The 16,594-nt window shown below is 48.4% G+C and overlaps 1 protein-coding gene across 1 annotated transcript in view; it reads right to left on the bottom strand.

Annotated features, from left to right (window-relative positions):
• Positions 1–8,434, bottom strand: part of NDUFA10 (NADH:ubiquinone oxidoreductase subunit A10) — a 50,863-nt gene extending 42,429 nt beyond the window's left edge. Inside the window, exons 1-4 of the mRNA XM_068947765.1 lie at positions 8,249–8,434; positions 6,894–7,062; positions 6,069–6,284; positions 4,773–4,859 (exon numbers count right to left, since the gene is read on the bottom strand). Of these exons, the coding sequence (XP_068803866.1) occupies positions 4,773–4,859; positions 6,069–6,284; positions 6,894–7,062; positions 8,249–8,329 (553 nt within the window). The 5' untranslated portion in view covers positions 8,330–8,434. The remainder of the gene's footprint in view (positions 1–4,772; positions 4,860–6,068; positions 6,285–6,893; positions 7,063–8,248) is intronic.
• Positions 8,435–16,594: the final 8,160 nt, after the last annotated feature.

Here is a 16,594-nt window from a genome sequence, read left to right on the forward strand (position 1 = left end):
CCAAATCAAACGAGACACCGGAAACAGAAGTTAGTTAGAGAAACGTTCACCTCAGGAGTAGCCAAAACCCCAGATTTGCCAGGAACAGGCAGAAACAACAATTTCAGTAAGAACTTAACTTTGGGGACAGTTGAAGACTTGGTTTTACAGCTACTTCTACAGACTTTCAAACTTTTACACAGCTTGAAGTTTTTAAGGGTTGGCTGCAGCTGGTCTCCTACTTACCTCATATAATTACCCCATTTCCAGCCAAGTGACAGTGACTCAAGTGAGTCTGCCCAAGACACATCAACACAGAAACACTGCACTACTCAAGAATTTCACAGTCCACAAATCAGAATCTCAGAACTGCTAAAGCAGGAAGGAATTTCTGGAAATTGTCTAGTTCAATTGCCTTGCTCAGAGCAGGACCAATTAGAGCATATTGCTCAGGACTGCAGTGGAGTTGCTGGAGGGCTCTGTACCGTATGTAATGGTACATCATAACACTTGTTGAAGAAGGCTGGAAACTGGTCACCTCTTGAGGCAAGAGCCTCAAAGGCTCTTGCTCCTCCTCAAGATTTGCCTCTGAAGAACAAGTTTAGCACCCTCCAAGCTGAGGAGGAGCTGGGCATAGATAGCTTCAAGGGAAGCAACTGGCCTGACAGACACTGTGCCATACAGGAACACCTGGAAGAAGCAGCGAGTGATTGTTGTGGGTTGACTCCCTGCTGCAGGGGACAGAGGCACCTCTCTGCCGACCTGACCTCTTGTCCAGAGAGGTTTGCTGCCTGCCAGGGGCTCGAATAAGACATGTCATGGAAAGGCTGCCAAGGCTTGTCCATGCATCAGACTACTACCCTCTGCTGCTCTTCCATGTGGGCGCTAACGACACAAAGGGCAAACTGGATACCATCAAACAGGACTTCAGAGCTCTGGGGATGGTGGTCAAGGGTCTGGGAGCCCAGGTCGTTTTCTCCTCGATCCTGCCTGTGAAGGGGAAGGACCGGAGGAGGAGGAGAAGACGAGTTTTCCAAGTTAACAGCTGGCTGCGCCGCTGGTGTTGGCAGCAGGGCTTTGGTTTCTGTGACCATGGGACCCTGTTTGAAGATCGACAGCTGATGGAGAGAGATGGGATCCACCTCACCAAGCGGGGCACATGTATCTGGTAAGGAGGGCTTTAAACTAGGCAAGATGGGGGAAGGGGAGTGGTACAGTGACACGGTAGTCAGTAAAACACTGCTCAAGTCAGGATGCCTCCAGCATCCTGGAGCATGCAGCCAGGGGAGACAGCATGGGACATGGCGAGGGAGGGTCCTCTTGCACCTCTCCTGAGAAGCCTGCATGCTCCATTGGCTCTCGGAAATGCCTGTACACCAATGCACGCAGCATGGGGAATAAGCAGGAAGAGTTAGAGATCTGGGTGCGGCTGCAGGGCCATGATCTCATTGCAGTTACAGAGACATGGTGGGATAGCTCACATGGCTGGAGTGCTGTCATGGATGGCTACGTGCTTTTTAGGAAAGACAGGCCAGGAAGGCGAGGTGGTGGAGTTGCCCTTTATGTGAGGGAGCAACTAGAATGTGTGGAGCTCTGCCTCGGGGTGGATGAAGAGCAAGCTGAGAGCCTATGGGTAAGGATTAAAGGGCAGGCTAGCATGGGTGACACGGTTGTGGGGGTTTACTACAGGCCACCTGACCAGGAGGAAGTCGTCGATGAGGCCTTCTACAGACAGCTGGAAGTAGCCTCACGATCACAGGCCCTGGTTCTCATGGGAGACTTCAACCACCCTGATATCTGCTGGGAAGAGAGCACAGCTAGGCACAAACAGTCGAGGAGGTTCCTGCAGAGCACTGAGGATAATTTTTTGTCCCAGGTGGTGGAGACACCAACAAGGAGAGGTGCGCTGCTGGACCTTGCACTAACAAGCAAAGAAGGTCTAGTTGGAGAGGTGAAGGTTGGGGGCAGCCTTGGCTGCAGTGACCATGAGACGACAGATTTCAGGATCCTGCGAGAAGGAAGCAGGGCAATAAGTAGGATTGCAACCCTGGACTTCAGGAGAGCTAACTCTGGCCTCCTCAGGGACCTACTTGGAGGAAACTCATGGGGTAGGGCCCTAGAAGGAAGAGAGGTCCAAGAAATCTGAAGGGAGGATGTCGAGAGGATGGGGCCAGACTCTTCTCCATGGTGCCCAGTGACAGGACGAGAGGCAACGGGCAGAAACTGAACCACAGATGATGACTAGATGATCTCCAGAGGTCCCTTCCAACCTCAACCATTCTGTGATTCTGTGATTCTGTTACTGTGTCTGCTCCCTTTCGGAAAGTCTTCAAGGATGGATATTCCACAGTCTCTCCAAGCAAACTGTGGTGGTGTTTGACTACCTTCACAGTAATTTTTTTTTCCCCTATGTTTCAGTGGAATTTCCTGTATTTCCCTTTGTGCCCTTTGCCTCTCATCCTTCTCACTGGGCACCACCGAGAAGTCTGGTTGCATCTTCTTTACTCCCTCCTATCAGGAATTTATAAGTATTGATAAAATCCCTCCTGAGCCTTCTCTGCTTAACCCTAAATAATCCCAGCTCTCTCAGACTCTCCTCATGTGAGAGATATTCCAGTTCCTTAATGACCCTCACAGCCCAATGCTGGACTTGCTCCAGTCAGTCCACATTTTCTCCTTGCACAGGGGAGCTCAGAACTGGACTCAACATTCCAGATGTCACCTCACAGGTGCTGGGCACAGAGGAAGGATCACCTCCCTCAATCTGCTGGTAACACTCTTCATGCAGCATAGGAGGCTGTTGGTCTTTGCTGCAAGGTCACACTACCAGCTCATTTTCAACTTGTCTAATATTCCCAGGTCCTTCTCCACAAAGCTGCTTTCCAGCCTGTGCTGATGCATGGGGTTACTTCTCCCTCAGTGCAGGGCCTTGCACTTCTCTTTGTTGAACTTCGTGAGGTTCCTCTCTGCCCATTTCTTCAGCCTGTCGAGGTATCTTTGAAAGGCAGCACAACCATCTGGTATATCAGCCACTCCTCCCAGTTTTGTATCATCAGCAAACTTACTGAAGGTGCATTCTGTCCCATTATCCAGGTCGTAAATGAAGATAACAAACAGTATCGGCCCCAGTATCCTCCCCTGGGGTAAACCACTAAGTGATCGGCCTCCAGTTGGACTATGCACCACTGTGCACCCTTTGAGCCCAGCAGTTCAGCCAGTTCACATCACCCTCCAGTTATCTAGTCCATACTTTATGAGCTTGTTAAGAATGTTACAAGAGACACTTGTAAAGGCTTGCTAAAGTCAAGATAAACAACATCCACCACTCTCCCCTCATCCACCAAACTAGCCTTCTATGATATGATGACTATCAGATTGGTTAAGTATGATTTCTCCATCATAAATCTGTGACAACTATTCTCAATCACCTTCTTGTCCTTCCTGTTTGGCAATGGATTCCAGGAGGTTTTGCTCTACCCCCTTCCTAGGGATTGAGGTGAGGCTGACCAGCCTGTAGTTCCCCTGGATCCTCTTCCTTGTCCTTCTTGAAAACTGAGTCACATTCGCATTCTTCCAGCCCTCAGGAACCTCCCATGACCACCATGACCTTTCAAAGATAAGCAGTGGCCTTGCAATGACACCTCTCTGCACTCCTGTATCTCTTGATGCATCTCATCAGGTGCCCCAGACCTGTGTACATTTGCTCTGTTTAAAGTTCTCTGACTTGCACATCTTGTACTGAGGGTAAGTTTTCACTGTTCCAGACTTTCCCACTGGTTTCAGAGCCTGGGATTCCTGAAGGCAAATCTTACCAGTAAAAAAATAAGGTGAAGAAGGCATTTAATACCTTGGCCTTTTTTGTGTGTCCCATAACTACATCCCCTTCCACATTCAGTAGCAGACACATTTTCCCTACTCTTCCTTTTGCTGCTGATATACTTGCAGAAGCACTTCTTGTTGCCCTTCACATCCCTTGCCAGATTCAACTCCAGGTGGGCTTCGGTCTTCCTAACCCTATCCCTGTGTGCTTGGACAGTGTCTTTTAATTCCTTTTCAGATAACCTCTATGGTTTATTCCCAGTTCTACAAAATTGCAGCTTCTGCTTGCTTATTGACCATTAGGTCTGCTAGTTCTTCTAATAAGACCTACTCTTATTAGGTGTTCCTCAGCACTCACCTCTCTCAGCTCTGTAAAAACAGTTTAACGAACAAAAAAACCCAAAACAACCTAGCAGTATCGCTGAACCAAGTCAATTTTTTTCAAAAAAACTATGTAAAATGAAAAGAAATTACAAGGAATGTTGCACCTTAGGAGGGGCAGGGGAACAGTCTTTTTTTTTTTTTTAAGATACGGTTTGTTTGTTAAGACCTTTGAGATTCAAAAGGGAGCTGGTTGTTTAAGGGAAACAGGCCAAACCCACGATCTACCTCTCACCTAATGCTGCAAGATAAAGGTCTGCCTGAAGAACATCTGATCTTCATAAGCATGTTCACCCTCATTTATAGAGAACTGCAGGAATTCCTGGCTGGCAGGACACAAATAACCAATATGCAGAACATATCCTCTTTAACATATAAGAAGAACTGAAGCCTTCAAGAAAAAGTGAGAAGTCCCATGGCTTGAAACTGGTCCTAGATGCACGAAACATTAGGATGCTAAGCTCCTTATGAACAACTCTGAATATTTAAATAAGTCTTCCCAGCAGGCTTTTTACGTTTCTCCTTTAAATACTAAACTACCACGCTGCAGCCTGAGATTGTGGCAAAATAACTTTCACATTCAGATAACTCACATCGTTTGTGGATGTAGCCTTGTTTAAACATTGCATCCAAAAACACAAAATCACTGTAGGGAGAGCGCTCCATCACCACACCTTGTCCTGCAATTGAAAGTAGGTTCCAGTCAAGAAAGGCCCAAAAAGATTGTTTGTGACAACATTAAAATCAAAGACAGTAACGCTCTTATGGTCAATTTTCCAAATGCTTTTCTAAGAAATTTTAACTAAGACAAGAAAATAAATGCTTTCTGCTTGCACAAATATAGTGATTTTTAAGCAGAACATGCCTGCCTAATCCATATATTCTCTTATTGTGCGTATCCTTACAGTAGCTAAGTATTACTGCATTTAAGCAGTTCATTTACATTTTTGTTTAAAACATTTTCTGGTATTCACACCTTTTTTGGAAAACAGTGATTAAAGCACTAGCAACAGGGAAATCCATGCTGATGCATAAAAGCTTCTCTCACCATAATTAAGATACTGAGAAATTATAACAATACCATCAAGGAACAGTGTTCAATGAAGTCAAAATGACTAAAAAAAGATGCTGTCAGGAACAAAGCCTAGGGAGAGTTTTATAAGGCTGTAGAACTGATAGCTTAAGCAAACTGAGGCTCTTCCAAGATATTCATTTTTACCTTTCAGTAAAGGAGAAGCTCATTATATTGTGTTTCTTTTGTTTTGCTTTATACATCGGTACGATACCTGTATTTTTGGTGATTTATGCGAACCAGAAAAGATTTGATTCAACTTTCAGATCACATATTTATTCAAGTTTGCATGACTGGACATTACATGTTTATCTAACTCTACACGGGTTTTGAATCTGAAGGAGATCAGAGAGCTTCTCTAGTCTTATTTGCACAGCCTCTTTTCAAGACAAAAGCAGTGGGTTATGTTCACCTGGATTTCAGTTCTTTCACATGAAGGGCTGAGTTAGACTAGCTCAGCATAAAAAGCTTTAAAGGAAAGCTATGCCTCAATATATTTAAGATAGCCTTTTGTATACAATCATCAGAGATTGCCCAATTAAAACTAATGAAATTTTTAACTACTATGTATTTCTTTAGCTGAGGATGACGTAAGATACTGTTCTAACAGAAAAAATACAAGATACTGTTCTAATAGGACTGCTAATCTATACTCCCTTAGGAAGGGAAAAAAAACTCTAAAAAACTTAACATAGTAGCATTTCATTTCAAAATCTGGGTACTAGCAAAACACTTCAGACCAGCTTAAGTATTTCAGAGATAGAACTCACATTCCCAAGCAATTTAGAAATGAATTTTTTTTACCGTGAAATCTAACCTGTGCTCAGCAGATGCTCCAACGCATCAGCATACTGTAAAACACGGTTACCAAACAGCCAAGCCTGCAGTCGATACGAATTTCCATCAGGACATTTTGGATCATTGTAAAATTTCTCTAGGCTACAAAAGCCATTAAATTTCTCATCCAGCAGTGTTCCATCTCCTGTGATTCTGTCTAGATAATGAATATCTGCTTCTGGGAAATATTTCATTCCTGACAGAAAAGAAGACCCCCCCCCCAAAACAGAACACCTGTTAAGAGAGTAAGTTTTGTTTGTTTACTATAAATATTGCCTATTCAGTTTATTTAAATAAATAGCTCTAATCTAAACAACACTTGAAAACAGCATATACAATCCTTTGGTCAACCAAGTCACAAGGTGGACAAAACCTAATTAAAAGTACTACCTTCCACCTTTACAATGAGAGCTAAGCTACTGTTCTAAGCAGAACCTTTTTGCCATTAATTCTGTACTCCTCCCTTCATGCTATGACAACACCAATAAGGAAAACCCTACCTAAAAATCTCTTTTTAGGTAGGAGCTCAGTGAGAAAACTGAGCTCATTAGAACTAAAATTTTATCCACAACAAATAATACCGACACATGTATCCCGCAGATCTGACAAGAGCACAAACCTCACCAAGATTTTAGTCTCCCCTTATCTATAAACGGTCCACATTAACAGTGGCATTGCCTAACTAGTACTTTGCTAGTCAAGAATTGCTGGTTTGGTGAACCAATTTTCTTTATACAAGAATGATAATTACACTATGAAATTGTATCAAATACTACAGAAATATATACAAAAAAAAAAGATGTACCTAATTTTTCTGCTAGTTGTTGTGCAAGCTTGCCCTTCCCAGAAGATAAGTTGCCCTCCACTGTAAAAATTTTGCTGTATTCTTTGAACTTTTTAGTAGCTCTGTCTCCCAACATATAAGCCAGCCAACCATATTGCAAATTCTGCTTAGGGCTCATATGAATTCTTGCCTGGAAGAAAACATAGCATTAAGATTAACAGATTTTAGCACTCTTAACTGAACTAAACGTGCTCAAAGAGTAGCTTTTTCAGACATTTTGTGCAGATACATGGAATTTTAATGCAGTAAAGTTAACACTGTCATTTCAGCTCAGCAATCGAAACAGCCATTAGGCTGAGAAGTTACTTATGAGATGCAAGATTGAGAAGCCAGAAATGGTGGATCAGTTTTCAGTGTTTAAAATCTGAAGAAGGACTATTCTGCCAGAACTTTCAAGAACTACAAACACACAAGGTGCCCTGCATTCCTAAGGGAGATCCTATAGTAGGTTTCTGGTTGGTTGTTTTGTTTTTGGGTGGAGACTGACTTAAACCCTCTCCTAGTCTCTCTGGCGAGTTACAGCTTCACTGCTGCACAACACAGTTCCTGCACATGAAGGTGGAAAGTAATACCCACCCAGCCTGTAAAGCTGAAGGCGGTACATGTCTAAGCTCAGTTCAGCCAAAAGCCAGTCTGCCGAGGGACTGCTAAAAATTGAGTAAACCTTATTTGGAGCAATGTAGTGATCTCACTTACATAAGCTCTTCATTTTTATTTGTCATCCCGCCGTTTACCCCTTCAAAGCTTACATTCATCTGCTAAGGTCACTGGGTCACCACACTCAGGGCTCACACATTTAGCTGTATTTCCACCTTAAATCTCATCTCATCCTCGCCTTTGCCCACTCGACATTTTCCTTTCTATGGGGCAGCCCAACCTAGGATTTTCCATGCCATATCTGCACTTGCCCCTAGCACTTCCCACGGATATCTCCCCCTTCATACTCAGCAGCTGAGCGCTGCTAGAAGAAGAGATCCCAGGGTCCCCGCTCAGCGGGGACCATTATCTATTCATTAGATAATGAACTTTTTGAGAGCTGCAACTACATGCACACCCAGACGACAAGGCACCCCCCCCCACCGCCACCCCCCCTCAAAGGGAAACCGCGGTACGGAAAAGAGGGACTTCAACGGGTGCGGGGCCGCGACACTCCTCCCAGCGCTGGGGCGCTGGGCACTCAGCGGGGGGGGGGGTGTAACCATGGCAACGGCCACGGTGGGGGCGCGCTGCGCATCGGCGCGGAGGGCCGGCCAGGGGCACTCCTGGCGTGGCGCACGGCTCCCCCACCCCGGGGGGGGGAGTAGGGTCCCGCTCACCGCCGGCAGGACGGCGCTCCCCAGGCGACCCCGCGCAGCCGCAGCCGCGGCGGAACCGAGCTTGGCCAGCCACAAGGACATCGCCGCGACCGCCGAAGAGACGGCGCTGACCCCACGGCGACGGAAGGGCCACGGCGGGGGCCTGGCGCTGGGCCGCGCAGAGAGATGACGTCACGATCCCTGGGTGAGGGAGGCGCCTGCAGGGTGCCTGATGGGAACGGCGAGCTGGGGTGCCACATGGCTGCTTCGCCCGCAGTAAAGCTGCGGCGCGCACCTCCTGCTTGGGCTCTGATCATGGGTAGAGAGGACATGCTGTAGTGAGGAGGTTTACAGACCGCAATCACTCCCTGGGCTGCTCTCTTTCAAGCGCAATTGCTCAGCAGAAAAAGTGCAGAAAGCTGGCCTCAGTTTTTGCCCTGAAACAGTTTTTATGATGAGCTGATCTCCAGAGGTCCCTTCCAACCTAAACCGCTCTGTGATTCTGTCCCCTCTAGCACTTCATGGGTGTTACAAGAGAAGGAGGCACCATTTGTGCCTCCTGACTGTAGAGGCAAGAGAAAGCAAAGGTAGCACCACATGTGTTTGTGCTGTCAGCCCTGGGATAATCCAGCTAGGGGCAGGCGAAAGGAAGGGATCCCTAGGGAATGCTTCTTCAAAAGGACAGTGGGAAAAGGCTGGAGACTTCAGACAACACAGATGAGCATGCTATGGGATGGGAGCTCCAAGGACAAGAGGGAGTCTTGCTCTTTTCCTGGTACCAAGTTTGCCTTTGGAAGTCTAAGTATAGATGGAGATAGTGTTGGGGTCTAGCAGGGTTTGTCACTTAGGAGGCCAGGCGGTATAAGGAGTGAGATGTGTGATGTGATGTCCGTGAAAACCCCTGTCCCTTCCACCAGCCTGACCTCATGCCTCCCTCTCTTCATACTCTCACACATGGTTTAGTACACTTTCACATGGTCCAAGCAGGTAATATACAGACCTACTGTGAGGATCTGGAGAGTAGAGACTGAAGGAAGAGCTCCAGACCTTTTCCAGTGCCTTAGCAGTCTGACAAGATAAAAGTCTTGGTAAAAGACTTTGTCTTCCATTTAAACCTGAGAAAAAACTTCTTTACTGTGGGGGTGGGAGAGCACTGGAACAGGTTGCCCAGAGAGGTTCTGGAGTCTCCTTCCCTGGAGATAGTCAAAACCTGCCTGGACGCGATCCTGGGCAATGTGCTCTAGAGGACCCTGCTGGAGCAGGGGGGTTGGACTAGATGATCTCCGGAGGTCCCTTCCAACCTAAATCATTCTGTGATTCTGTGAAAAGGTTAGCAGTGTTAGCATGCCCAGCAAGAACATGTAGGCTTCTCCCATACTCTAATTGCAATGTGTTGCTTCCTCGCACTTAGAAAACAACTTAGCAAATTTTGCTCCCTTGGCAAATCACAGAGCGCTAGGAAGAGAACCTGCATTGAGACAAGTTACAGCTACGCAAATGTCTCTGGTTCCTGGGACTCGGTGTGCGTTGAGCTATCAGAGGAAATGTAGAGGTGGTCTCATGCAAAAGCCTTTCAAGCACCCACTGCCCACATGATCTGTGGGTCAGGGAGGAGCATGATGTCTGGTGTCTGGATGAGTGCTTTGGATTCCTGAGTTTTTGGAAAATGAGCTGCGATTCACTGTAAATTTACTGCTTGTTCCTGTCTTTTCTTCTGTGATATAATGCAACCTAACATAAATGGTATTTTTTATTATGTCACTTCAGATGTGAAAGATGCAGTCGGTGTGCTGCCTCTGTTTCCCCACAACAGGAACTGGAGAGATCAAAGAAAGCCCCAATGTCAAAGCTGCAAAGGGCCCTGTTACCTGGGAACAGGGTAGGCAAGAACACCACTTCTGTTTCTAAGCTGGATCGATATCCATCATAGACAGACTGTTACAACAAAGACACTGGTGTCCCTCTATTGACATCATTCAAGATTTGCCAAAGCAAACAGATGGAAATTGCAATCTATCTCATTTTCCACTTGTAAAAATACATCTGTATTGGAGCCGGTGATCTGGGACTCTCTCTAGTTCCTCATCTAAAACACTTTCTACTGTTTGCTTTAGCCTTTGATTTATGTGGTACTTCCTAGGAATTGCTAGCTAGGGGCAGCATGGCCTCTTCTGTACTGGCACCTTTGAGTGATACCATCCCCATTCAGATTCTCATGTGTCTTGCTGTTTTGACACTGACAAGGGGGCAGTGTACTTCCACCTACCCCTACATGCGTTTGTCACTCTTCATGATCCCATTAGCTACTGCAGACGTGGGTTTGCTCAGCCCCTATAGAAAGGTTCCCCATTGTTCTCTCAGCCCACACCCTCCAGCCACAGAGCATGAGGAGAGAAGGGAATCTACCTGGTGTTCCTCAGCATCGCTCTCTGCTTGTGGGAAAACAAGGCTTGTGGGCCTCGTTCAGTGGGGAAGGGGGTGATCTTCCTTGATGGCCTCCGAAAATGGAAGATAGACTGCGACTGGAGGCCACAATGAAGTGGCAAAGAGAGGAGATGCAGGGTAGCTTGCCAGTGGCCTAGAGATTGTGTCTTTCTGCAAACAAGACTTGCCCAGCCAGCTTGCACAAACTGTGCATCAGATCCAAGGCTCAGTGGCTGACAGCAGCCAGGATAGGCCCATGGAGTGAGGCCCCATGCAGAAGACAGACTCCTTGTGCACTCGTGTCCTGGCACACAGAGACCTGAGCTGACTGCTTGAAGCTTGGGCCAAGCCTGTTGCTCCAACACACAGATTATCTGTGGCTCAATCCACAGGCTTGGGGTCAGACTTCAAGGACAATTTTAACCCTTCAGTTCCAGGATCTTCCTTGCTGTAACCCTGACCTTGAGATGTGATGGGGATGAGGAGAGAGTAGCAACAGTTTTAACTTCCCCTGGAAGTAAGTGAGGAGTCAGTGAGGATGCTCAGCTCTGTATAGTGGTGGGGAGGTGAGCAAAGCAGAGATCCAAACTGATGGGCAGTGGGAAAATGCATGATCAAAATCTGTCAAGATAACTGTAACTCCCTAAGAATGCCACCCAGGAAAGACAAAGTGTGTATCAGGAGCCAGTGGCCACTGGAGACAGTCACAGGCCCTTGATATGAGTGAAATTCTGAGCATCTGAACCGTTCAAAGGTGAACTATTAGGGTTCCGGATGATCAGTAGTACAGCTTCTTAACAGGGTGAAAGGAGGAGCTTTGAAAAAAGCTTCTTCATATGTGAAAAATGTGCTTCCCAGCCAAAAGCCATCTGTGAAGCCATCAGAGCCCACTCCCCACCTGCCACTGACAGCAGAGAGCACCAAAGGAATCATGGACCCCAGCTGCACAATGGAATTTAGGTGAAATTTAGGTGTCATCCTCTGTCATCTTACTTAACAGGGCTAGGATGTGCTAGGACCTGCGTGTGTTGAAAGCCCCCAAACTCTCTGCATGTATCTGGTACCCTGCTTTTGTGTGTGCTCAAGCTGCCACCCTTCTCAGCACCCATCTCCAGCCTCTGCTGAGGATGTGCAACCCTTTGTTGTTGTCCTAGCGCACCTAACACATGCCAACAGTGCAGAGCATGAATCTGAATGTTGTGGTGAGATAGGGCACTGCTGTCTGAGCCCTGACAAGGTCTAACCATCACCCAACAAATAAATACCATTTTCCTGCAGCAATGTGCATCAGGATTGCTAGAAAAAGAGGCTTCCCAGAAAAATCAGCATCTTACTATGCAGCAGAAGATGTGAAAGCACTTATAAGAACATGCCCCCTAAAAGGCTGGGCTCTAGCTGGATCACAGTCTGAGATAGCTCATGAAGCCTAGAGTCAATGGAGTCTGCAGTTGTTCCTGTTTTCAAGGTAAGAACTGTCTGACCCTCAAAAGCGCAGGCGCTCAGTGTGCCAGGGAGAGGTGCTGCAGGGATCTGGGCTTGGTGGTGCAAATGTGTAACAAACCTGTGAAAACAGTGGTGGGTGGGAGGAAAATGGTTCATAGTATCTGCCCTGAACTCTCTGTGGCAGACCCTGAGCATTGGCAGGAGCCAGGATCTGGCAGGAACCCGGATCCGGTGCAAAGGAGCACTGACTGCCGCTAAGGACTCCACCAAGGGTGCCTGGGAAAAACAAGCCTATTGTGAGGAGCCATGATTTCTGATACAGGTATTTACTAAATCCAGACCCACTACTCTAGCAGTGACGGACTTCACAGCTTTGGCACCTATCTCTCCCCTGCTCCATGTACAGGGATGTAGGCACCAATGCAGCCCCCAAACTCCCACCCAGCATCACTTTCACATGCTGCAATGAAGCATCATCAAGCCCTGCAGTGGGCCTGGCCCTAAGAAACTTCCCCTGCTGAGGGACATCAGGCAGCTCATGCTGTGTCCCAGCCTCAATCCCTCTGAGCATTTGAGACATGGAGAGAAGAACAGCCATAGAGTGCCCATGGCTGGAACAGGGTGTCTGGAGGAGGGGGGACACCATAACCAGATACCTAGGGCAGGACAAACACATCCTGAAAACCTCCTTGCCCGGTGCTTCAGGAAAACCATCTTGATGCCCACACATAGTGCTTCAGGAAAACCATCTTGATGCCCACGCATCAGCAGGCAGACATGGTGGTGGCATATGTCACTGCTGTTCTTGGAAGTTTGCTAGTCCTTGCCACAAGATGGGGCTGTGTAATGCTCAAGGAAAGACGCTTTTTCCCTACCGGCCGTCATGGCCTCTTATACTCCTGCCACGCATGCATGGTGGTGCCATGAAATGAGCACAGAGGGCAAACAAGATCTTGACTCGGTCTGAGATGTTCTTCTCTAAACAATGTATATGTTGCTCCTTTCTAGCTGTCACCCATACTGTGGAACCCTGGGCTTGCTGGAGGCTCTGGGGAAGGGCCAGCAGCACACTGGCAGCATTGGCTCAGCCATGTCCCCAGGTGACAGCTCACAAAGCCAGCCAGGCTCCCTGCACTAGCCTGCTCACACCTCTGGCCCCGACGGTCCAATTCGCTGGGCAACTTACACCTCCCCACTGCCAAGTTTATCTTGTTCCTGCACCAGGGAGTTGATTTCATGGGAATGAAGAAGCTGTTTCACTCCCACTAGTGGGAAAATTCCACTAGAAAACACCCCACCCCAGTGGCTGTGGGATGAGAACAGTAGGACAAGGGCACCCGGTAATGCAGCATTTTGCCAAGACTCTGTGGAGCTCAGAGGCACAAAGACTTGCAATACCTCCAAGACAAAGCTTCTATAACAAAGAAGGTCTGGTTGGAGACGCGAAGGTTGGGGGCAGCCTTGGCTGCAGTGACCATGAGATGACAGGGTTCAGGATCCTACAAGGAGGGAGCAGGGCAATGAGTAGGATTGCAACCCTGGACTTCAGGAGAGCTAACTCTGGCCTCCTCAGGGACCTACTTGGAGGAATCTCCTGGGGTAGGGCCCTAGAAGGGAGAGGGGTCCAAGAAAGCTGGTTAATATTCAAGAATCACCTCCTCCAGCCTCAAAAGCAGTGCATCCCTCTGAATAAGAAGTCTGGCAAAGTGGGCAGGAGACCTGCATGGATGAGCAAGGAACTCCTGGCAAAACTCTGACAGAAGAAGGAAGTGTACAGAAGGTGGAAAAGGGGACAGGCCACTTGGGAGGAATACAGGGACATTGTCAGAGTATGCAGGGATGCGGCAAGGAAGGCTAAGGCCCACTTGGAATTAAATCTGGCAAGGGATGTCAAGGACAACAAGAAGGGCTTCTTCAAATGCATCAATAGCAAAAGGAAGACTAGGGAAAAAATGGACCCGCTGCTGAATCGGGCACGGGCCCTGGTGATGAAGAACACAGAGGAGGCAGAGATACCAAATGCCTTCTTTGCTTCAGTCTTTACTGCTAAGGCCAGCCCTCAGGAATTCCAGACCCTGGGGACAAGACAGAAAGTCTGGAGAAAGGAAGACTCTCCCTTGGTCGAGGAGGATGGGGTTAGAGATCATTTGTGCAAACGTGACACCCGTAAATCCATGGGCCCTGACGGGATGCATCTGCGAGTGCTGAGAGAGCTGGCGGATGTTATTGCTAGGCCGCTCTCCATCACCTTGGAAAGGTCCTGGAGAACAGGAGAGGTGCCCGAGGACTGGAAGAAAGCCAATGTCACCTCAGTCTTCCAAAAGGGCAAGGAGGAGGAGCCAGGAAACTCCAGGCCTGTCAGCCTCACCCCCATCCCTGGACAGGTGAGGCAACAGCTCATCCTGGAGGTCATGACTAAGCATGTGGAGGACAAGAAGGTGATCAGGAGTAGTCAGCACGGATTCACAAAGGGAAATCATGCTTGACCAATCTGATAGCCTTCTCTGATGGGATGCCTGGCTGGGTGGAGGAGGGCAGAGCGGTGGATGTTGTCTCCCTGGACTTCTGCAAGGCTTTTGACACCGTCTTCCCTCACATCCTCATAGGCAAGCTCAGGAAGTGTTGCCTGGATGAGTGGACAGTGAGGTGGATTGAGAACTGACTGGATGGCAGAGCTCAGAGGGTTGTGGTCAGCCACGCAGTCTAGTTGGAGGCTTGTAGCTAGCGGTGTTCTGCAGGGGCCAGTCCTGGGTCCAGTCTTGTTCAACTTATTCATCAAGGACCTGGATGAAGGCACAGAGTGCACCCTCAGCAAGCGTGCTGATGATACTAAACTGGGAGGAGTGGCTGATACACCAGAGGACTGTGCTGCCATTCCGAGGGACCTGGACAGGCTGGAGAGCTGGGCGGAGAGGAACCTCCTGAAGTTCAACAAAGGCAAGTGCAGGGTCCTGCACCTAGGCAGGAAGAACCCCATGCACCAGCACAGGCTGGGGGTTGACCTGCTGGAAAGCAGCTCTGCAGAGAAGGACCTGGGTGTCCTGGTGGACAATCAGTTAAGCATGAGGCAGCAATGTGTCCTTGTGGCCAAGGTGGCCCATGGGAGCCTGGGGTGCATTAGGCAGAGCGTTGCCAGCAGGTGGAGGGAGGTGATCCTGCCCCTCTCCTCAGCCCTGGTGAGGCCTCACCTCGAGTACTGTGTCCACTTCTGGGCTCCCCAGTACAAGAGAGACATGGCACTCCTGGGGAGAGTCCAGCGGAGGGCTACAAGGATGATGAGGGGACTGGAGCACCTCTCCTCTGAAGAAAGGCTGCGAGAACTGGGCCTATTCAGCCTGGAGAAGAGAAGCTCTCTGGGTTGCCCCTGATCCGAGGGAGTTGGGGCTTTTGATTCAGGTGACTCCTGATTGGGTGGGTCAAGCACCCTTGTGAGTCACTGCTAGGCAGAGGCCTATATAAGAGCCAGGCCTAGAGCACAGCTCCTAGAGTGCAGCAAACAGAGGCAGTGAAGAGATGCAGCAGTTCATGCAGCAGTTCATGCAGAAGGCAAAGAAGGCACCTTCATTTTCCATAGTGGTGTGTCCATCCCCAGGCATGGTCATGACATGCCACAGATCACATTTCCCCAGGGGCTGTTGCAGTTGCTGCATCACCTGTGTCTGAAGCTTCAACCCAGACAGACCCTCTGACAGCAGATGCAGCTCTACAGGTGTCAGGCTGCAGGGAGTGGCTGGGGCCTCTCTGTGAGGCCTGGGCTGACAGTCAGCTCTCCTGCAGAAGGTGTGCTGGCGTTGATCAGCTGTATCGCCAGATAAAGGAGTTACGGGAGGAAGTCAGTAGGCTACGTAGCATCCGAGAAGATGAGCAGGAGATTGACAGGGTATTTTCGGAGACTGTGCAGCTCCAGGAGTCCCCCACCCTCCCAGTACAAGAGAGACATGGCACTCCTGGGGAGAGTCCAGCAGAGGGCTACAAGGATGATGAGGGGACTGGAGCATCTCTCCTCTGAAGAAAGGCTGCAGAGAGCTGGGCCTGTTCAGCCTGGAGAAGAGAAGACTGAGAGGCGATCTCATCAATGTGTACAAGTATCTGAAGGGAGGGTGTCAAGAGGATGAGGCCAATCTCTTCTCCGTGGTGCCCAGTGACAGGACTAGAGGCAATGGGCACAAACTGAACCACAGGAAGTTCCATCTGAACAGGAGGGAAAACTTCTTTCCTGTTGGGGGTTGGACTAGATGATCTCCAGAGGTCCCTTCCAACCTCAGCCATTCTGTGATTCTGTGATTCTGTGAATGCCAATTTCTGCAGGAGAGAGAATTTGTGGCTGGTCTCATCTCTCCTTCTACAGCTTCACATTTAGAAAGGCGGGTTGCCCAGCCAGCATGACCTTCAGTATTGGTAAAGAAGCAGAAAACTGCAGAGAAACCTCTGAATGAAATAAGGAATCTGGTTTTCAAATCTTCAGCTCTTGGCTGAGCTTGGAAATCTTGGAAGTGCCTC

The sequence above is a fragment of the Struthio camelus genome, chromosome 6 (genome assembly GCF_040807025.1).
Source record: "Struthio camelus isolate bStrCam1 chromosome 6, bStrCam1.hap1, whole genome shotgun sequence".
NCBI classification, from domain to species: Eukaryota; Metazoa; Chordata; class Aves; order Struthioniformes; family Struthionidae; genus Struthio; species Struthio camelus.